Source organism: Dama dama, chromosome X (genome assembly GCF_033118175.1).
Source record: "Dama dama isolate Ldn47 chromosome X, ASM3311817v1, whole genome shotgun sequence".
NCBI lineage: Eukaryota > Metazoa > Chordata > Mammalia > Artiodactyla > Cervidae > Dama > Dama dama.
The window spans coordinates 53,713,091-53,730,385 of NC_083714.1; the positions used below are offsets into that span (position 1 = coordinate 53,713,091).

Genomic DNA, 17,295 nt, shown 5'->3' on the forward strand with positions numbered 1-17,295 from the left:
CCCCACTGCAGTGACCTCACCACCTCCTTAGGCCCGGAAGTCGCTCCTGCCTTTTGATGCCAGGCACAGCCTTAACCTGGGTCTCCGCTGCCTCCGCACTTCTGAACCCACCCGAACACAGGGATGCTGGCAGATGTTGCATCTTTACTGTCTAGCACTTATTTCTCATGCTATTCGGATCTCAGATTCTGTCCCTCTCCCCTCTGGAAACTGTTTTGTTTTCAGGACACCTCAGAGAATTGGCAGCTTAATTAGAAATGCAATGGAAAACCACTCAGAAGTGCTGCTCTGTGTTTTCTTCCTGGAGAGTGTATATCAATTTCAGTGTCTGTGCGTGTTTCGGGGTGGAGAGCAGTGTCTCCAGCTGGGCACGGCTCACTCAAAGATCCCAGGATTCTAGTCACACAGCAGGTCCTGTCCACTTTTGCAGCTTCTCTTCACTCATTTCATCCAAATGAAATCTAGAGCATGCTCACAAGTGAAAATCATAAAGTCCAGATGACCAAAGAACTGTTATTTCAATGTACTTGGTGTTCAGCTTCCCAAGGCAGAGACAAGAGGGCTAGTACAGGGAATACTGGGCACATATCAAAGAGCAAGATTCACATTTCTCTAGGATTCCTAGCAGATGGTGGAGAGAAAACACCTATTTCATCTCTGTGGTCAACAGCGATGGGACAAGAGCCAGGACCTCTTCCTGCATGCCCTAGAAAGAGATCTCTCTGGGGTTTATCCAAGAAGCAAAGGGACACCTCACAGCAATGATCCGTTCCAGAGATTCCCCTCACCCCCAAGACAGACCTCATGTGACTGCGGCTCCTCGACCATTGCTGTAAGTGTGGGGGTGTCCTGCTGCTCCTTGTCTCCCCACTGTTAACATGGCTTTTCACGGAGCAGAGAATCTGTACACGGCTTTGGAATCACTGAGCCAATGAGCAGGGGTCTCAGATTGTCTGCTACTTTCTTTAATAATCCATGAATATTCAATTAACCGAGATCATTTAGTTATTGTGAATGACAGACAAGAAGACCATAGGCATGAATTCACTAGGATTACTTTTATTATTGAACTCTTCTCCATACAATACTATTGCTACAGAAGTTCACATTTTCAAAACATTTCTAATTTCGATTCCATTGCATTCTGTTCAGGACCACAAAACAAAATGGAAGACTTTCCAATCTCTCTTACAAAAACTCTTGGTTTTGAACTGAGTAACATCAGAGACACTCGGATCCGTACCATTCACAAAGCTAAGATATTGAAGTTTCTTTAGCCTACTCTGAAACCAAACTTTGAAAAATTTCTAAAGAAAACAGAGATGAATCCCCATGTCATCATAGAGAACAGGAACCAAAAGATGCTACAAACTGGTTCCCCCAACTAGCCCGGGCCCTCACATTTGAGAAAGCTGACTACCCCCTCTTTAACCACAGAGAGAAGGAACAACCTGGCTGCTGCTCTGTCTCAGGCCCCCTATTCCTCCTCCCTCGCATCTTATGCAGACAGGAATGGGAAGGTCCTCAAAGCCCTTTGGTTGACCCTGAGCATAAATGCCACGACTTGCCGCTTGCTGGTCTCCTCATAGGCCCGGGGACCCCACAGGAACTCATAGCAAACAGGGTGGCTGTCAGGCACCTGCTGGTACCGCAGGTATCCCTCCCGCACCCACACTTGGGTCAGAAGCTCCCTGAGCTCCCCAAAGACACACTGCTCACTCCCAACATACACCCCCATCCTGCTGAGTGCTCCCCAGACCGCCTCCTCAGGGGCCGGGTCTCCAAACCGCATGATCATGCTGAGGACCAGCACCAGGAAGCCGGCCTTGGGCAGGCCCACCCCATCGCTCAGCATCTCATCGCAAGTGAGGCCCAGGATGGGGACCAAGATGTAGATGTGCTCCACTGGGTCCACCTCTTTCACATCCACTCCAAAGACCAGCTGCAGGCACACTGAGACTTCCCTGAAGACCACCGGGAAGTGCTCCTGGTTATCCCTGAGGACCTTATTCAGCATTTCCGCCTGGGAGGTCAGCTCCTTGGCTCGATACTTGAGGAGCAGGAACTTCATCAGTTTACCTATCATCCTATCCAGAATTTCCTGGGGCAAGGCCTCCATAGGAGCGGAGGAGGATGCTGGGGGGTAGGAGGCCAAGTGGGATGCGGACTCCCCCACCTCAGCCCCCAAGAGCGGCACCTCGATAGGGCCCTGGGCCTCGCCTGGGTCCTGAAGGTCTTCCTCGGGTTTGCTGAGCTCACTCATCTCAACCACGAGCACAATGCCTGAGGTGAAACAAGACACGGAAGTGAGGCAGAGGTACAGATGGGGACCAAGGGCCTCTGGGAGAGAGGAGGTGTGAGCAACCTGGGCTAAGAAATGCATCCTGGATGGTACGACACAGGCCACTTACAGCTCTCCCCTTGAGGGGTTCTCTCAGACCTCACAGGAGCGCTCCTCCTGGGAGGCCAGTCCCCTGGCTACCCGAAGGAGGAAGGAAGGTGGCTCCCCAGGGTGTGGTCAGTACAGCCCGAATTTTCCAGGTCCAAAAAAGTGTGAGGAATTGGGGCCTTCTGGGCCCCCCCCCCCCCTCTATGTTCTGGGATAGGGATCCTCTGGTTCACTTCAGGTCACCCTCTCACCTTGACTCCTGATACTGCCTGTCTGAACTCAGGACACAGGCTTCAGACCTCTGCCATCGCCTCCTGGTTCCTGCAGCTCCTGTGAGAGAAGTGGAGGTGACATCTAAGGGCTATACTGTGGCACAGCCCTGGGCCTTCTGTGCTGCTAGGTGGGGACGGACACTCAGATTACACCCAGTTGTGTTGTGGGTACCTTGTAATGCTCAGCTTTCCCCTGGCATGACCTGGACGGTCCCCTTTGGAGGAGTAGAAGGGAACTCAAAACAAGACACAAGCCTGAACAGAAAGCACTGAGGGGCCCCACATGCGGCCGCACCTGTCCAGGGCCTCGCGCGGGCCCTAGGCTGGGGAGATGCTCGGTCCTCAGCTCCTCCTCATGTCCTGCCTGGCCTCCAAGCACTCGCCACAGGGGCGGGGGTTTGCTCAGTCCAACCTTGGGGTTGGGGAGTCCAGCCTCTGCCAACCTGAAGCCTCCACCTCTGCCCGTAAAACCTCACCTCCCGAGTTCCCTAAGCCAGCGGTCAAGAAACTGCTCACCCTGCTCACCCCACTCTGGGCCCTCCAAGACCCTCTTGCAAGGGCCAAGATCCCTCCAGGTTGCCGTCGAACCGCCTCAATCCTTCCTCGCATGGAGCCTGGACTCCAGGCAGGACTCGCGTTTGTCGCGTCTGCCATTTTGAGACCCCGCCCCTTTCACAAGGCCTCCAGTTCCTCTGAGTCCCGCATGTGAGGAAGTCAGACAGACCTACTGTGCTCTTCTCACCCCAAGGGCTCCCAGGGATGACTACAGGGATGGGGATCTGTGGGGTTCCATCAGTACTCACTCAGGGTGCCCACAGTCCTCCTTAAGGAACCTCACCTTGCCTCCCCGCAGGACTTGGATTCTCGCCTCTCTGCAACTGAAGCCCCGCCCCTTATAGTAGGACCCCAGTCTCTTGAAGACCCGGATGTCAGGAAGACAGCTCATGCCTGTGGCACTCATCCTGCCCCCACGGTTTCCCTGGACTGCCAACAGAGATTCGCTTCACTGAGGTCTCCTCTGATTAGGGGTTCAGGGTCCTCTAGTCCCTCTTCAGGAATCTGCCCCCCGAGGCCCCGCCCCATATGTGACGTCCCCAGTCAGAGACCCGGATGTCAGGAAGTGAGACCATGCACTTCAGGCTCATCGTATCCCAGTTCGGCCAAGGACCAACAGCAGTTCCAGGCTTTTCTGAGGTCTCCTCTCATTTGGGTCCAGGGTCCACTCAATCGTCCGTCAGGGTCCTCAAATGGAAACCCTGGAGGAGCTGGGGATCTTCCCTCTGCTCACCTGAGGCTACAGCCCCTTTCCCAGGTCCCCAGTTTCTCTGAGACCCAGATGTCAGGAAATGCAGCATGTGCTCATCCACCCTCTGTGATCCCTGAGACCTGATGTGAGGGTCCCGCCTCTGGTCAACACAAGGGGCATCCCCAGAATGCCAAGGCTCTAGATGAGATTCCTTAGGAAGGATTAAGGAACCCCACAGATTCCTGACCCTACTGTCAGCCCTGGGCCACCCTGGTGGTGGGGTGAGCGCTTGGCAGCCTCTTCTGACTTCCGCATCTGTATCTCAGAAACATTAGGCAATTGTTAGAAGCGTCAGGGCGTCAGATGGGCAGTGAGAAAGATCTTCTTTCTTTTGAGAGTCAAGGTGAGGACACTGAGGAAGGACAGAGGGGACCCTGGTCCCAAGAGCAGAGTGGGCTCTGGGAGGACATTGGGTGGATGAACGTATGCTGGATTTCCTGACTGGGTCTCAGAGAGACTGGGGACCTGGCATGGGGGGCTGACTTCCTAATATCCAGATTTCAGACTGGTGTCCTAGTATAGAGAGATGACTTACTGACATCCGCATATCAGAAAGACTGGGCTCCTGGTATGAGGTTTGGGGCGTTAGTAGGGGAGAGGAGAGAATCTGAAGTCGTACCTGGAGATAAAGTTGAGGTCTCTGAGGGAAGGCTGAAGGGACCCCAAGTGAAAACTCTAGGGATCCCAAGATAAGAGTGATGGAACCCCAGAGATCCCTGCCCCTGCCATCGGCCCTGGGAGCCCTCGGGGTGAGAAGAGCACACTAGGTCTGTCCTGAGTTCCTGACATCCAGCTCTGTGAGGCTGGGGACTTGGTGTGAGGAGCAGGGACTATGGTGGGGAGAGGACAGAGACTAGGTCCTCCTGGAAATCAAGGTGAGGACCCTGAGGGAGGACTGAGGGTAGCCAGATCTCAGAACAGAGGGAAGCCTGGTAGTCCCTGGGCAGGATAACCTCGTGCCGCATTGCCTGATGACCCTGGCAGAGAGACTGGGGACCTCTTGAAAGCAGGGGAAACTCCAAATGGCAGATGGGACACTTGCAGGTCTTGCGTGGAGTCTAGACCCCATGCAAGGAAGGACTAAGGCAGTTAGACCCCAACAGGGAGGGATCTTGGCCCTTGCAAGGGGGTCTTGGAGGGTGCAGAGTGGGCTGAACAGTTTCTTGAACTCTGGCTTAGGGACCTCGGGAGGTGAGGTATTTCAGGAACAGCCGAAGGCTTCCGGTTGGCAGAGGCTGGACTCCTCAGCCGCAATGGAGGACTGAGCAGACCCCCGCCCCTGTGGTCAGTGCTGGGAGGGAAGGCAGGACATGAGGAGGAGCTGAGGACCGAACACCTCCCTGGCCTAGGCCCCACAGGAGACCTTGGGCAGGTGCGGCCGCATGTGGGGCCCCTCATCGCTTTCTTTTCAGTCTCGGGTCTTGTTCTGTGTTTCGCTCCAGGCCCCCAGAGGGGAGGGACCAGGTTGTGCCAGGGCAAATGTAAGCACAAAAGGGGAGCTCTGAAGGGACCTCTCACCACACAACTGAGGGACCCTCACAGTTTGCACCCCTTGTATTGTCAGAGAATGCTAAGGGCTGTGCCACAGGATACCACTGAGGTGCCCCTCCTTTTCTCACAGGAGCTGTAGGAAGCAGTAGGCGAAGGCAGACATCTGAGGCCCGTGTCCTGAAGTCAGTGAACAGAGGAGGTCCAGGCAATGCCAGGAGTCAAGGTGACGAGGGTGCCCTGAGTGCACACCAAGTGCTGCCCATCCCAGAACAGAGGGGACCCCACAAGGGCCTAATCCCCTTACCTTGTCAGTCCCAGAAATCTCGGGCTGTGCTGACCACACCCTGGGGAGCCACCTCACTTCCTTTTTCAGGTAGCCAGGGGACTGGCCACACCAGAGGCATCTCCCTGTGTGGTCTGAGAGCACTTTTCAAGAGGAGACCTGCAAGTGGCCTGTGGCCAACCAGGGTGCGGCGGTTCTCAGGTGAGGCCATTCACAGCCCGTCTATCCACCATCCAGGCCCATGGTCCTCATCTGTCCCATTTGCCCCCATGCCTCACTCCTGCCTCACTCTGTAGTTTGAGCCCAGGCATCAGGCTCGTGGTCAAGATGACTGAGCTGAGCAAGCTCGAGGAAGACCTTCAGCACCCAGGTGAGGCCAGGGTCCTGTGGAAGTGCAGCTCTCTGGGGCTGAGCGGGGGAGGCTGTATCCCCCTCAGCCTCCTCCCCCACAGTCTCCTGCTCCACCCTTGTGGAGGCCTTGCCCCATGAAGCTCTGAATGAGATAGTGGCTAACTTGATGAAGTTCTTGCTCCTGTAGTATCTGGCCAAACATCTGACATCCCAGGTGGAAATGCTGAAGAAGGTCCTCAGGAATAACCAGGAGCCTGTCCTAGTGGTCTTCAGTCAAGCTGCAGAGTGCCTACAGGTTGTCGTTGGCCTGGAGGTAAAGCAGTTGGACCCCAGGCAGCACATCTACATCATGGTCCCTACCCTGGGCCTCACCTGCAATGTGATGCTGAGCAGTGGGCAGACCCTGCCCAAGGCTGGCATCCTGGTGCTGGTCCTCAACCTGATCATGCAGAGTGAAGACCTGACCCCTGAGGAAGCAGTCTTGGGAGTACTCAGCAGGACGGGGGTGTGTGTTGGGAGTGAGCCCTGTCTCTTTGGGGAACTCAGGGAGCTGCTGACCCAAGTGTGGGTGCGGGAGGGATACCTGGAATACCAGCAGGTGCCTGACAGCCACCCTGTTCGCTATGAGTTCCTGTGGGTTGCCCTGGCCTATGTGGAGACCAGCAAGTGGCAAGTCATGGTGTCTGTGCTCAGGGTCTAACAGAGGGCTTTGAGGGCCTCCCCACTCCTGTCTGCAGAGGCTGCAAGGGAGGAGGAATAGGGGGCCTGAGCCAGAGCAGCAGCCAGGGTAATCCTTCCCTCTGTGATTGAAGAGGGAGTAGTCACCTTCTCAGAAGTGAGGGCCCGGGCCAGTTGGGGGAACCAGTGCACAGCATCTGTGGGCTCCTGTTCTCTACAGTGACATGGAGATTCATCTGTTTTCCTTAGAAAATCTTCAAGCTTTGATTGTTTTTGCAAAAGGCTAAATAAAGTTCAGTGTCTTAGCTTGGAGAATGAGGTTGATCAATATGTGTTTGTGCTTACACAGGTCAAGTACAAGAGTTTTGCTGTTTTGTAAGAGATTGGAAACTCTTCCATTTTGTTTTGTGACCCTGAATGGGACACAGTGGAAATGGAATTAGAACCGTTTCGGAAATGTGAGCTTGTGGTGGAGTGGTGGAGTCGCTCAGTCCTGTCCGACTCTTTGCGGCCCCATGGACTGAGGAGCCAACAAGTCTCCTCAGTCCATGGGATTTTCCAGGCAAGAGTACTTGGGTGGGCTGTCATTTCTTTCTCCAGGGGATCATCATGACCCAGGGATGGAACACGGGTCTCCCAATGTAGACAGACGCTTTACCGTCTGAGCCACCAGGGAAGCACTAATATTGATGGGGCAAGAATTAGACGATAAAAGTAATTGCAAGGAATTCACCCATCTGTCCTTCTTGTGTGTCATTCTCAAAAACTAAATTATCTTTATTTGGGTTTGTCTGGGTTATTTAAGGAAGCAGCTGGCAATAAATCTGAGGCCCCTGTTCACTAGCTCATATACTCTGAAGACCTTTACAGAGTATCTTCTCCAGGAAAGGCGGTGTTAGGAGTGGGGACACTAGGAGAAGCAGGACACCCCCCACAACTCGAGCAAAGTTCTAAGAGCCGCAGTCACACAAGGAAGGTTGAGAGACCTCCCCTAGTCGCACCAAACAAGGCAACACGAGGTAGGGCGGTGGAGCTCCAGGAGGAGCACTCGAGTTTCAGTGCCTGAGCCAAGGTGGTTTGGGCCTTTAGGACCCTGGGTTCCTTCTGTGGGAGGTGGTCGAGGTGAGGCAGGCTGCTAGCAGCCCTCAGACTTGCAGACAGTGTGTCTTCGGGGTGATGGCAAATTCTGAAATGGATCATGGCTGTAAGGTGGCCTTTTGCATCTCGGACAAAGCCCAGAGAGATCTCTTTCTGGGGCAGGAAGGAAGGGGTCCTGACTCTTGTCGCATTGCTGTTGATCACAGGGGCAAAGGAGGTGTTTTCTACCCCACATCTGCTAGGAATCCTGCAGAACTTTGGTCGCACTCCCTTGAAGTGGTGCCCAAGAAATGCATGGAACTACCCTTTCTTTCCTGGCCCCGGAGATCCAGAACCCACGGTCTTAATTAGCTTTCAATTATCTTGATTGTAATTGGCCATTGTAATCAAGGACTTGACCTTAGTTGAGGCTGCAAGAAAGGAAAGTACTGTTTTGCATGGAAGACCAGCTAGGGCAGAGGCAAAGAGTGGCTCTTGCTTCTATTTCCTGGAGCAGCTTGGGTCCTGTTGGAACACTCCTTCATACCCAAATTTAACAGGTTTTCTATGGAAATGGGGCTTGCCCAGGAGCTCAAATGATGAAGATTCCGCTTACACTGTGGGAGACATGGGATCGATTCATGGGTCAGGGAGATCACCTGAAGAAGGGCATGGCAACCCACTCCAGTATTCTTGCCTGGAGAATTCCATGGACAGAGGAGATTGGAAGGCTACAGTCCATGGAGTTGCAAACAGTCCGACACGAATGAGCGACTAACATTATGGTCCACTATGGTCTAAGTAGCAAAGTTTCTTAGTTTTATTTGTGAAACATCCTATTTGGCTGAGTAGGTATCCCACATCCTATTGAGGTGCACATTCTCGGACAAGCCCTGGACCACAAAGTAGCTGACCCCTTCCTACAGTGGAGAGAGGAGGACACTCTTGGGGCAACACTGTGACAGATTCCTGTCCCGACATCACAGAGGCAATCACCGCCAGGCCCTGGCACCTGCATCCCATCCCTCAGGCGAATAGTGCAGCCCAACACGTGGGCTCCTCAAACCGGCTGGCTTCACAGGAGAAGAAATCAGGCCACGGGGCTTTCCCAAGCATCCACTGACTATCTGGCAGCTGCCATATATGTGACCAGAATCACATCACCTGTTCCCCTTTTTCTCTGGCACTCAGCATGGATAGCTGCCCCATTAGCCCCCTGCACCCATCCACACCCCCACTGCAGTGACCTCACCACCTCCTTAGGCCCGGAAGTCGCTCCTGCCTTTTGATGCCAGGCACAGCCTTAACCTGGGTCTCCGCTGCCTCCGCACTTCTGAACCCACCCGAACACAGGGATGCTGGCAGATGTTGCATCTTTACTGTCTAGCACTTATTTCTCATGCTATTCGGATCTCAGATTCTGTCCCTCTCCCCTCTGGAAACTGTTTTGTTTTCAGGACACCTCAGAGAATTGGCAGCTTAATTAGAAATGCAATGGAAAACCACTCAGAAGTGCTGCTCTGTGTTTTCTTCCTGGAGAGTGTATATCAATTTCAGTGTCTGTGCGTGTTTCGGGGTGGAGAGCAGTGTCTCCAGCTGGGCACGGCTCACTCAAAGATCCCAGGATTCTAGTCACACAGCAGGTCCTGTCCACTTTTGCAGCTTCTCTTCACTCATTTCATCCAAATGAAATCTAGAGCATGCTCACAAGTGAAAATCATAAAGTCCAGATGACCAAAGAACTGTTATTTCAATGTACTTGGTGTTCAGCTTCCCAAGGCAGAGACAAGAGGGCTAGTACAGGGAATACTGGGCACATATCAAAGAGCAAGATTCACATTTCTCTAGGATTCCTAGCAGATGGTGGAGAGAAAACACCTATTTCATCTCTGTGGTCAACAGCGATGGGACAAGAGCCAGGACCTCTTCCTGCATGCCCTAGAAAGAGATCTCTCTGGGGTTTATCCAAGAAGCAAAGGGACACCTCACAGCAATGATCCGTTCCAGAGATTCCCCTCACCCCCAAGACAGACCTCATGTGACTGCGGCTCCTCGACCATTGCTGTAAGTGTGGGGGTGTCCTGCTGCTCCTAGTCTCCCCACTGTTAACATGGCCTTTCACGGAGCAGAGAATCTGTACACGGCTTTGGAATCACTGAGCCAATGAGCAGGGGTCTCAGATTGTCTGCTACTTTCTTTAATAATCCATGAATATTCAATTAACCGAGATCATTTAGTTATTGTGAATGACAGACAAGAAGACCATAGGCATGAATTCACTAGGATTACTTTTATTATTGAACTCTTCTCCATACAATACTATTGCTACAGAAGTTCACATTTTCAAAACATTTCTAATTTCGATTCCATTGCATTCTGTTCAGGACCACAAAACAAAATGGAAGACTTTCCAATCTCTCTTACAAAAACTCTTGGTTTTGAACTGAGTAACATCAGAGACACTCGGATCCGTACCATTCACAAAGCTAAGATATTGAAGTTTCTTTAGCCTACTCTGAAACCAAACTTTGAAAAATTTCTAAAGAAAACAGAGATGAATCCCCATGTCATCATAGAGAACAGGAACCAAAAGATGCTACAAACTGGTTCCCCCAACTAGCCCGGGCCCTCACATTTGAGAAAGCTGACTACCCCCTCTTTAACCACAGAGAGAAGGAACAACCTGGCTGCTGCTCTGTCTCAGGCCCCCTATTCCTCCTCCCTCGCATCTTATGCAGACAGGAATGGGAAGGTCCTCAAAGCCCTTTGGTTGACCCTGAGCATAAATGCCACGACTTGCCGCTTGCTGGTCTCCTCATAGGCCCGGGGACCCCACAGGAACTCATAGCAAACAGGGTGGCTGTCAGGCACCTGCTGGTACCGCAGGTATCCCTCCCGCACCCACACTTGGGTCAGAAGCTCCCTGAGCTCCCCAAAGACACACTGCTCACTCCCAACATACACCCCCATCCTGCTGAGTGCTCCCCAGACCGCCTCCTCAGGGGCCGGGTCTCCAAACCGCATGATCATGCTGAGGACCAGCACCAGGAAGCCGGCCTTGGGCAGGCCCACCCCATCGCTCAGCATCTCATCGCAAGTGAGGCCCAGGATGGGGACCAAGATGTAGATGTGCTCCACTGGGTCCACCTCTTTCACATCCACTCCAAAGACCAGCTGCAGGCACACTGAGACTTCCCTGAAGACCACCGGGAAGTGCTCCTGGTTATCCCTGAGGACCTTATTCAGCATTTCCGCCTGGGAGGTCAGCTCCTTGGCTCGATACTTGAGGAGCAGGAACTTCATCAGTTTACCTATCATCCTATCCAGAATTTCCTGGGGCAAGGCCTCCATAGGAGCGGAGGAGGATGCTGGGGTGTAGGAGGCCAAGTGGGATGCGGACTCCCCCACCTCAGCCCCCAAGAGCGGCACCTCGATAGGGCCCTGGGCCTCGCCTGGGTCCTGAAGGTCTTCCTCGGGTTTGCTGAGCTCACTCATCTCAACCACGAGCACAATGCCTGAGGTGAAACAAGACACGGAAGTGAGGCAGAGGTACAGATGGGGACCAAGGGCCTCTGGGAGAGAGGAGGTGTGAGCAACCTGGGCTAAGAAATGCATCCTGGATGGTACGACACAGGCCACTTACAGCTCTCCCCTTGAGGGGTTCTCTCAGACCTCACAGGAGCGCTCCTCCTGGGAGGCCAGTCCCCTGGCTACCCGAAGGAGGAAGGAAGGTGGCTCCCCAGGGTGTGGTCAGTACAGCCCGAATTTTCCAGGTCCAAAAAACTGTGAGGAATTGGGGCCTTCTGGGCACCCCCCCCCGCTATGTTCTGGGATAGGGAGCCTCTGGTTCACTTCAGGTCACCCTCTCACCTTGACTCCTGATACTGCCTGTCTGAACTCAGGACACAGCCTTCAGACCTTTGCCATCGCCTCCCAGTTCCTGGAGCACCTGTGAGAGAAATGAAGGTGACATCTAAGGGCTATACTGTGGCACAGCCCTGGGCCTTCTGTGCTGCTAGGTGGGGACGGACACTCGGATTACACCCAGTTGTGTTGTGGGTACCTTGTAATGCTCACCTTTCCCCTGGCATGACCTGGACGGTCCCCTTTGGACGAGTAGAAGGGAACTCAAAACAAAACACAAGCCTGAACAGAAAGCACTGAGGGGCCCCACATGCGGCCGCACTTGTCCAGGGCCTCCCGCGGGCCCTAGGCTGGGGAGATGCTCGTTCCTCAGCTCCTCCTCAGGTCCTGCCTGGCCTCCAAGCACTCGCCACAGGGGCGGGGGTTTGCTCAGTCCAACCTTGGGGTTGGGGAGTCCAGCCTCTGCCAACCTGAAGCCTCCACCTCTGCCCGTAAAACCTCACCTCCCGAGTTCCCTAAGCCAGCGGTCAAGAAACTGCTCACCCTGCTCACCCCACTCTGGGCCCTCCAAGACCCTCTTGCAAGGGCCAAGATCCCTCCAGGTTGCCGTCGAACCGCCTCAATCCTTCCTCGCATGGAGCCTGGACTCCAGGCTGGACTCGCCTTTTAGTCTCGTCTGCCATTTTGAGACCCCGCCCCTTTCACAAGGCCTCCAGTCCCTCTGAGACCCGCATGTGAGGAAGTCAGACAGACCTACTGTGCTCTTCTCACCCCAAGGGCTCCCAGGGACGACTACAGGGATGGGGATCTGTGGGGTTCCATCAGTCCTCACTCAGGGTGCCCACAGTCCTCCTTCAGGAACCTCACCTTGCCTCCGCGCAGGACCTGGATTCTCGCCTCTCCGCAACTGAAGCCCCGCCCCTTATAGCAGGACCCCAGTCTCTTGAAGACCCGGATGTCAGGAAGACAGCTCATGCCTGTGGCACTCATCCTGCCCCCACGGTTGCCCTGGACTGCCAACAGAGATTCGCTTCTCTGAGGTCTCCTCTGATTAGGGGTTCAGGGTCCTCTAGTCCCTCTTCAGGGTCCTCAAGGTCTTCAACCCTGCAGGACCTGGGAATCTGCCCCCCGAGGCCCCGCCCCATATGTGACGTCCCCAGTCAGAGACCCGGATGTCAGGAAGTGAGACCATGCACTTCGGGCTCATCATATCCTAGTTCGGCCAAGGACCAACAGCAGCTCCAGGCTTTTCTGAGGTCTCCTCTGATTTGGGTCCAGGGTCCACTCAATCGTCCGTCAGGGTCCTCAAATGGAAACCCTGGAGGAGCTGGGGATCTTCCCTCTGCTCACCTGAGGCTACACCCCCTTTCCCAGGTCCCCAGTTTCTCTGAGACCCAGATGTCAGGAAATGCAGCATGTGCTCATCCACCCTCTGTGATCCCTGAGACTTGATGTGAGGGTCCCGCCTCTGGTCAACACAAGGGGCATCCCCAGAATGCCAAGGCTCTAGATGAGATTCCTTAGGAAGGATTAAGGAACCCCACAGATTCCTGACCCTACTGTCAGCCCTGGGCCACCCTGGTGGTGGGGTGAGCGCTTGGCAGTCTCTTCTGACTTCCGCATCTGTATCTCAGAAACATTAGGCAATTGTTAGAAGCGTCAGTGCGTCAGATGGGCAGTGAGAAAGATTTTCTTTCTTTTGAGAGTCAAGGTGAGGACACTGAGGAAGGACAGAGGGGACCCTGGTCCCAAGAGCAGAGTGGGCTCTGGGAGGACATTGGGTGGATGAACGTATGCTGGATTTCCTGACTGGGTCTCAGAGAGACTGGGGACCTGGCATGGGGGGCTGACTCCCTAATATCCAGATTGCAGACTGGTGTCCTAATATAGAGAGATGATTTACTGACATCCACATATCAGAAAGACTGGGCTCCTGGTATGAGGTTTGGGGTGTTAGTAGGGGAGAGGAGAGAATCTGAAGGCGTACCTGGAGATAAAGTTGAGGTCTCTGAGGGAAGGCTGTAGGGACCCCAAGTGAAAACTCTAGGGATCCCAAGATAAGAGTGATGGAACCCCAGAGATCCCTGCCCCTGCCATCGGCCCTGGGAGCCCTCGGGGTGAGAAGAGCACACTAGGTCTGTCCTGAGTTCCTGACATCCAGCTCTGTGAGGCTGGGGACTTGGTGTTAGGAGAAGGGACTCTGGTGGGGAGAGGACAGAGACTAGGTCCTCCTGGAAATCAAGGTGAGGACCCTGAGGGAGGACTGAGGGTAGCCAGATCTCAGAACAGAGGGAAGCCTGGTAGTCCCTGGGCAGGATAACCTCGTGCCGCATTGCCTGATGACCCTGGCAGAGAGACTGGGGACCTCTTGAAAGCAGGGGAAACTCCAAATGGCGGATGGGACACTTGCAGGTCTTGCGTGTAGTCTAGACCCCATGCAAGGAAGGACTAAGGCAGTTAGACCCCAACAGGGAGGGATCTTGGCCCTTGCAAGGGGGTCTTGGAGGGTGCAGAGTGGGCTGAGCAGTTTCTTGAACTCTGGCTTAGGGACCTCGGGAGGTGAGGTATTTCAGGAACAGCCGAAGGCTTCCGGTTGGCAGAGGCTGGACTCCTCAGCCGCAATGGAGGACTGAGCAGACCCCCGCCCCTGTGGTCAGTGCTGGGAGGGAAGGCAGGACATGAGGAGGAGCTGAGGACCGAACACCTCCCTGGCCTAGGCCCCACAGGAGACCTTGGGCAGGTGCGGCCGCATGTGGGGCCCCTCAGCGCTTTCTTTTCAGTCTCGGGTCTTGTTCTGTGTTTCGCTCCAGGCCCCCAGAGGGGAGGGACCAGGTTGTGCCAGGGCAAATGTAAGCACTAAAGGGGAGCTCTGAAGGGACCTCTCACCACACAACTGAGGGACCCTCACAGTGTGCACCCCTTGTACTGTCAGAGAATGCTAAGGGCTGTGCCACAGGATACCACTGAGTTGCCCCTCCATTTCTCACAGGAGCTGTAGGAAGCAGTAGGCGAAGGCAGACATCTGAGGCCCGTGTCCTGAGGTCAGTGAACAGAGGAGGTCCAGGCAATGCCAGGAGTCAAGGTGACGAGGGTGCCCTGAGTGGACACCAAGTGCTGCCCATCCCAGAACAGAGGGGACCCCACAAGGGCCTAATCCCCTTACCTTGTCAGTCCCAGAAATCTCGGGCTGTGCTGACCACACCCTGGCGAGCCACCTCACTTCCTTCTTCAGGTAGCCAGGGGACTGGCCACTCCAGAGGCATGTCCCTGTGTGGTCTGAGAGCACTTTTCAAGAGGAGACCTGCAAGTGGCCTGTGGCCAACCAGGGTGCGGCGGTTCTCAGGTGAGGCCATTCACAGCCCGTCTATCCACCATCCAGGCCCATGGTCCTCATCTGTCCCATTTGCCCCCATGCCTCACTCCTGCCTCATTCTGTAGTTTGATCCCAGGCATCAGGCTCGTGGTCAAGATGACTGAGCTGAGCAAGCTCGAGGAAGACCTTCAGCACCCAGGTGAGGCCAGGGTCCTGTGGAAGTGCAGCTCTCTGGGGCTGAGCGGGGGAGGCTGTATCACCCTCAGCCTCCTCCCCCACAGTCTCCTGCTCCACCCTTGTGGAGGCCTTGCCCCATGAAGCTCTGAATGAGATAGTGGCTAACTTGATGAAGTTCTTGCTCCTGTAGTATCTGGCCAAACATCTGACATCCCAGGCGGAAATGCTGAAGAAGGTCCTCAGGAATAACCAGGAGCATGTCCTAGTGGTCTTCAGTCAAGCTGCAGAGTGCCTACAGGTTGTCGTTGGCCTGGAGGTAAAGCAGTTGGACCCCAGGCAGCACATCTACATCATGGTCCCTACCCTGGGCCTCACCTGCAATGTGATGCTGAGCAGTGGGCAGACCCTGCCCAAGGCTGGCATCCTGGTGCTGGTCCTCAACCTGATCATGCAGAGTGAAGACCTGACCCCTGAGGAAGCAGTCTTGGGAGTACTCAGCAGGACGGGGGTGTGTGTTGGGAGTGAGCCCTGTCTCTTTGGGGAACTCAGGGAGCTGCTGACCCAAGTGTGGGTGCGGGAGGGATACCTGGAATACCAGCAGGTGCCTGACAGCCACCCTGCTTGCTATGAGTTCCTGTGGGGTGCCCTGGCCTATGTGGAGACCAGCAAGTGGCAAGTCATGGTGTCTGTGCTCAGGGTCTAACAGAGGGCTTTGAGGGCCTCCCCACTCCTGTCTGCAGAGGCTGCGAGGGAGGAGGAATAGGGGGCCTGAGCCAGAGCAGCAGCCAGGGTAATCCTTCCCTCTGTGATTGAAGAGGGAGTAGTCACCTTCTCAGAAGTGAGGGCCCGGGCCAGTTGGGGGAACCAGTGCACAGCATCTGTGGGCTCCTGTTCTCTACAATGACATGGAGATTCATCTGTTTTCCTTAGAAAATCTTCAAGCTTTGATTGTTTTTGCAAAAGGCTAAATAAAGTTCAGTGTCTTAGCTTGGAGAATGAGGTTGATCAATATGTGTTTGTGCTTACACAGTTCAAGAACAAGAGTTTTGCTGTTTTGTAAGAGATTGGAAACTCTTCCATTTTGTTTTGTGACCCTGAATGGGACACAGTGTAAATGGAATTAGAACCGTTTCAGAAATGTGAGCTTGTGGTTGGAGTGGTGGAGTCGCTCAGTCCTGTCCGACTCTTTGCGGCCCCATGGACTGAGGAGCCAACAAGGCTCCCCAGTCCATGGGATTTTCCAGGCAAGAGTACTTGGGTGGGCTGTCATTTCTTTCTCCAGGGGATCATCATGACCCAGGGATGGAACACGGGTCTCCCAATGTAGACAGACGCTTTACCGTCTGAGCCACCAGGGAAGCACTAATATTGATGGGGCAAGAATTAGACGATAAAAGTAATTGCAAGGAATTCACCCATCTGTCCTTCTTGTGTGTCATTCTCAAAAACTAAATTATCTTTATTTGGGTTTGTCTGGGTTATTTAAGGAAGCAGCTGGCAATAAATCTGAGGCCCCTGTTCACTAGCTCATATACTCTGAAGACCTTTACAGAGTATCTTCTCCAGGAAAGGCGGTGTTAGGAGTGGGGACACTAGGAGAAGCAGGACACCCCCACACCTCGAGCAAAGTTCTAGGAGCCGCAGTCACACAAGGAAGGTGGAGAGACCTCCCCTAGTCGCACCGAACAAGGCAACACGAGGTAGGGCGGTGGAGCTCCAGGAGGAGCACTCGAGTTTCAGTGCCTGAGCCAAGGTTGTTTGGGCCTTTAGGACCCTGGGTTCCTTCTGTGGGAGGTGGTCGAGGTGAGGCAGGCTGCTAGCAGCCCTCAGACTTGCAGACAGTGTGTCTTCGGGGTGATGGCAAATTCTGAAATGGATCATGGCTGTAAGGTGGCCTTTTGCATCTCGGACAAAGCCCAGAGAGATCTCTTTCTGGGGCAGGAAGGAAGGGGTCCTGACTCTTGTCGCATTGCTGTTGATCACAGGGGCAAAGGAGGTGTTTTCTACCCCACATCTGCTAGGAATCCTGCAGAACTTTGGTCGCACTCCCTTGAAGTGGTGCCCAAGAAATGCATGGAACTACCCTTTCTTTCC

At 54.2% G+C, this 17,295-nt stretch overlaps 2 protein-coding genes across 2 annotated transcripts; both read right to left on the reverse strand.

Annotated features, from left to right (window-relative positions):
• Positions 1-1,498: 1,498 nt before the first annotated feature.
• Positions 1,499-2,263, reverse strand: LOC133052339 (melanoma-associated antigen 8-like). Its single transcript, XM_061137159.1, has one exon. It carries the CDS (start codon positions 2,261-2,263, stop codon positions 1,499-1,501), a length of 765 nt encoding a protein of 254 aa, XP_060993142.1.
• Positions 2,264-10,577: 8,314 nt separating this feature from the next.
• LOC133052337 (melanoma-associated antigen 8-like) lies at positions 10,578-11,342 on the reverse strand. Its single transcript, XM_061137157.1, has one exon. It carries the CDS (start codon positions 11,340-11,342, stop codon positions 10,578-10,580), a length of 765 nt encoding a protein of 254 aa, XP_060993140.1.
• Positions 11,343-17,295: the final 5,953 nt, after the last annotated feature.

Bases quoted from the DNA above. Each gene is read 5' to 3' on its own strand.
- LOC133052339 (XM_061137159.1), bottom strand. From the start codon at position 2,263: ATGAGTGAGCTCAGCAAACCCGAGGAAGACCTTCAGGACCCAGGCGAG.
- LOC133052337 (XM_061137157.1), bottom strand. From the start codon at position 11,342: ATGAGTGAGCTCAGCAAACCCGAGGAAGACCTTCAGGACCCAGGCGAG.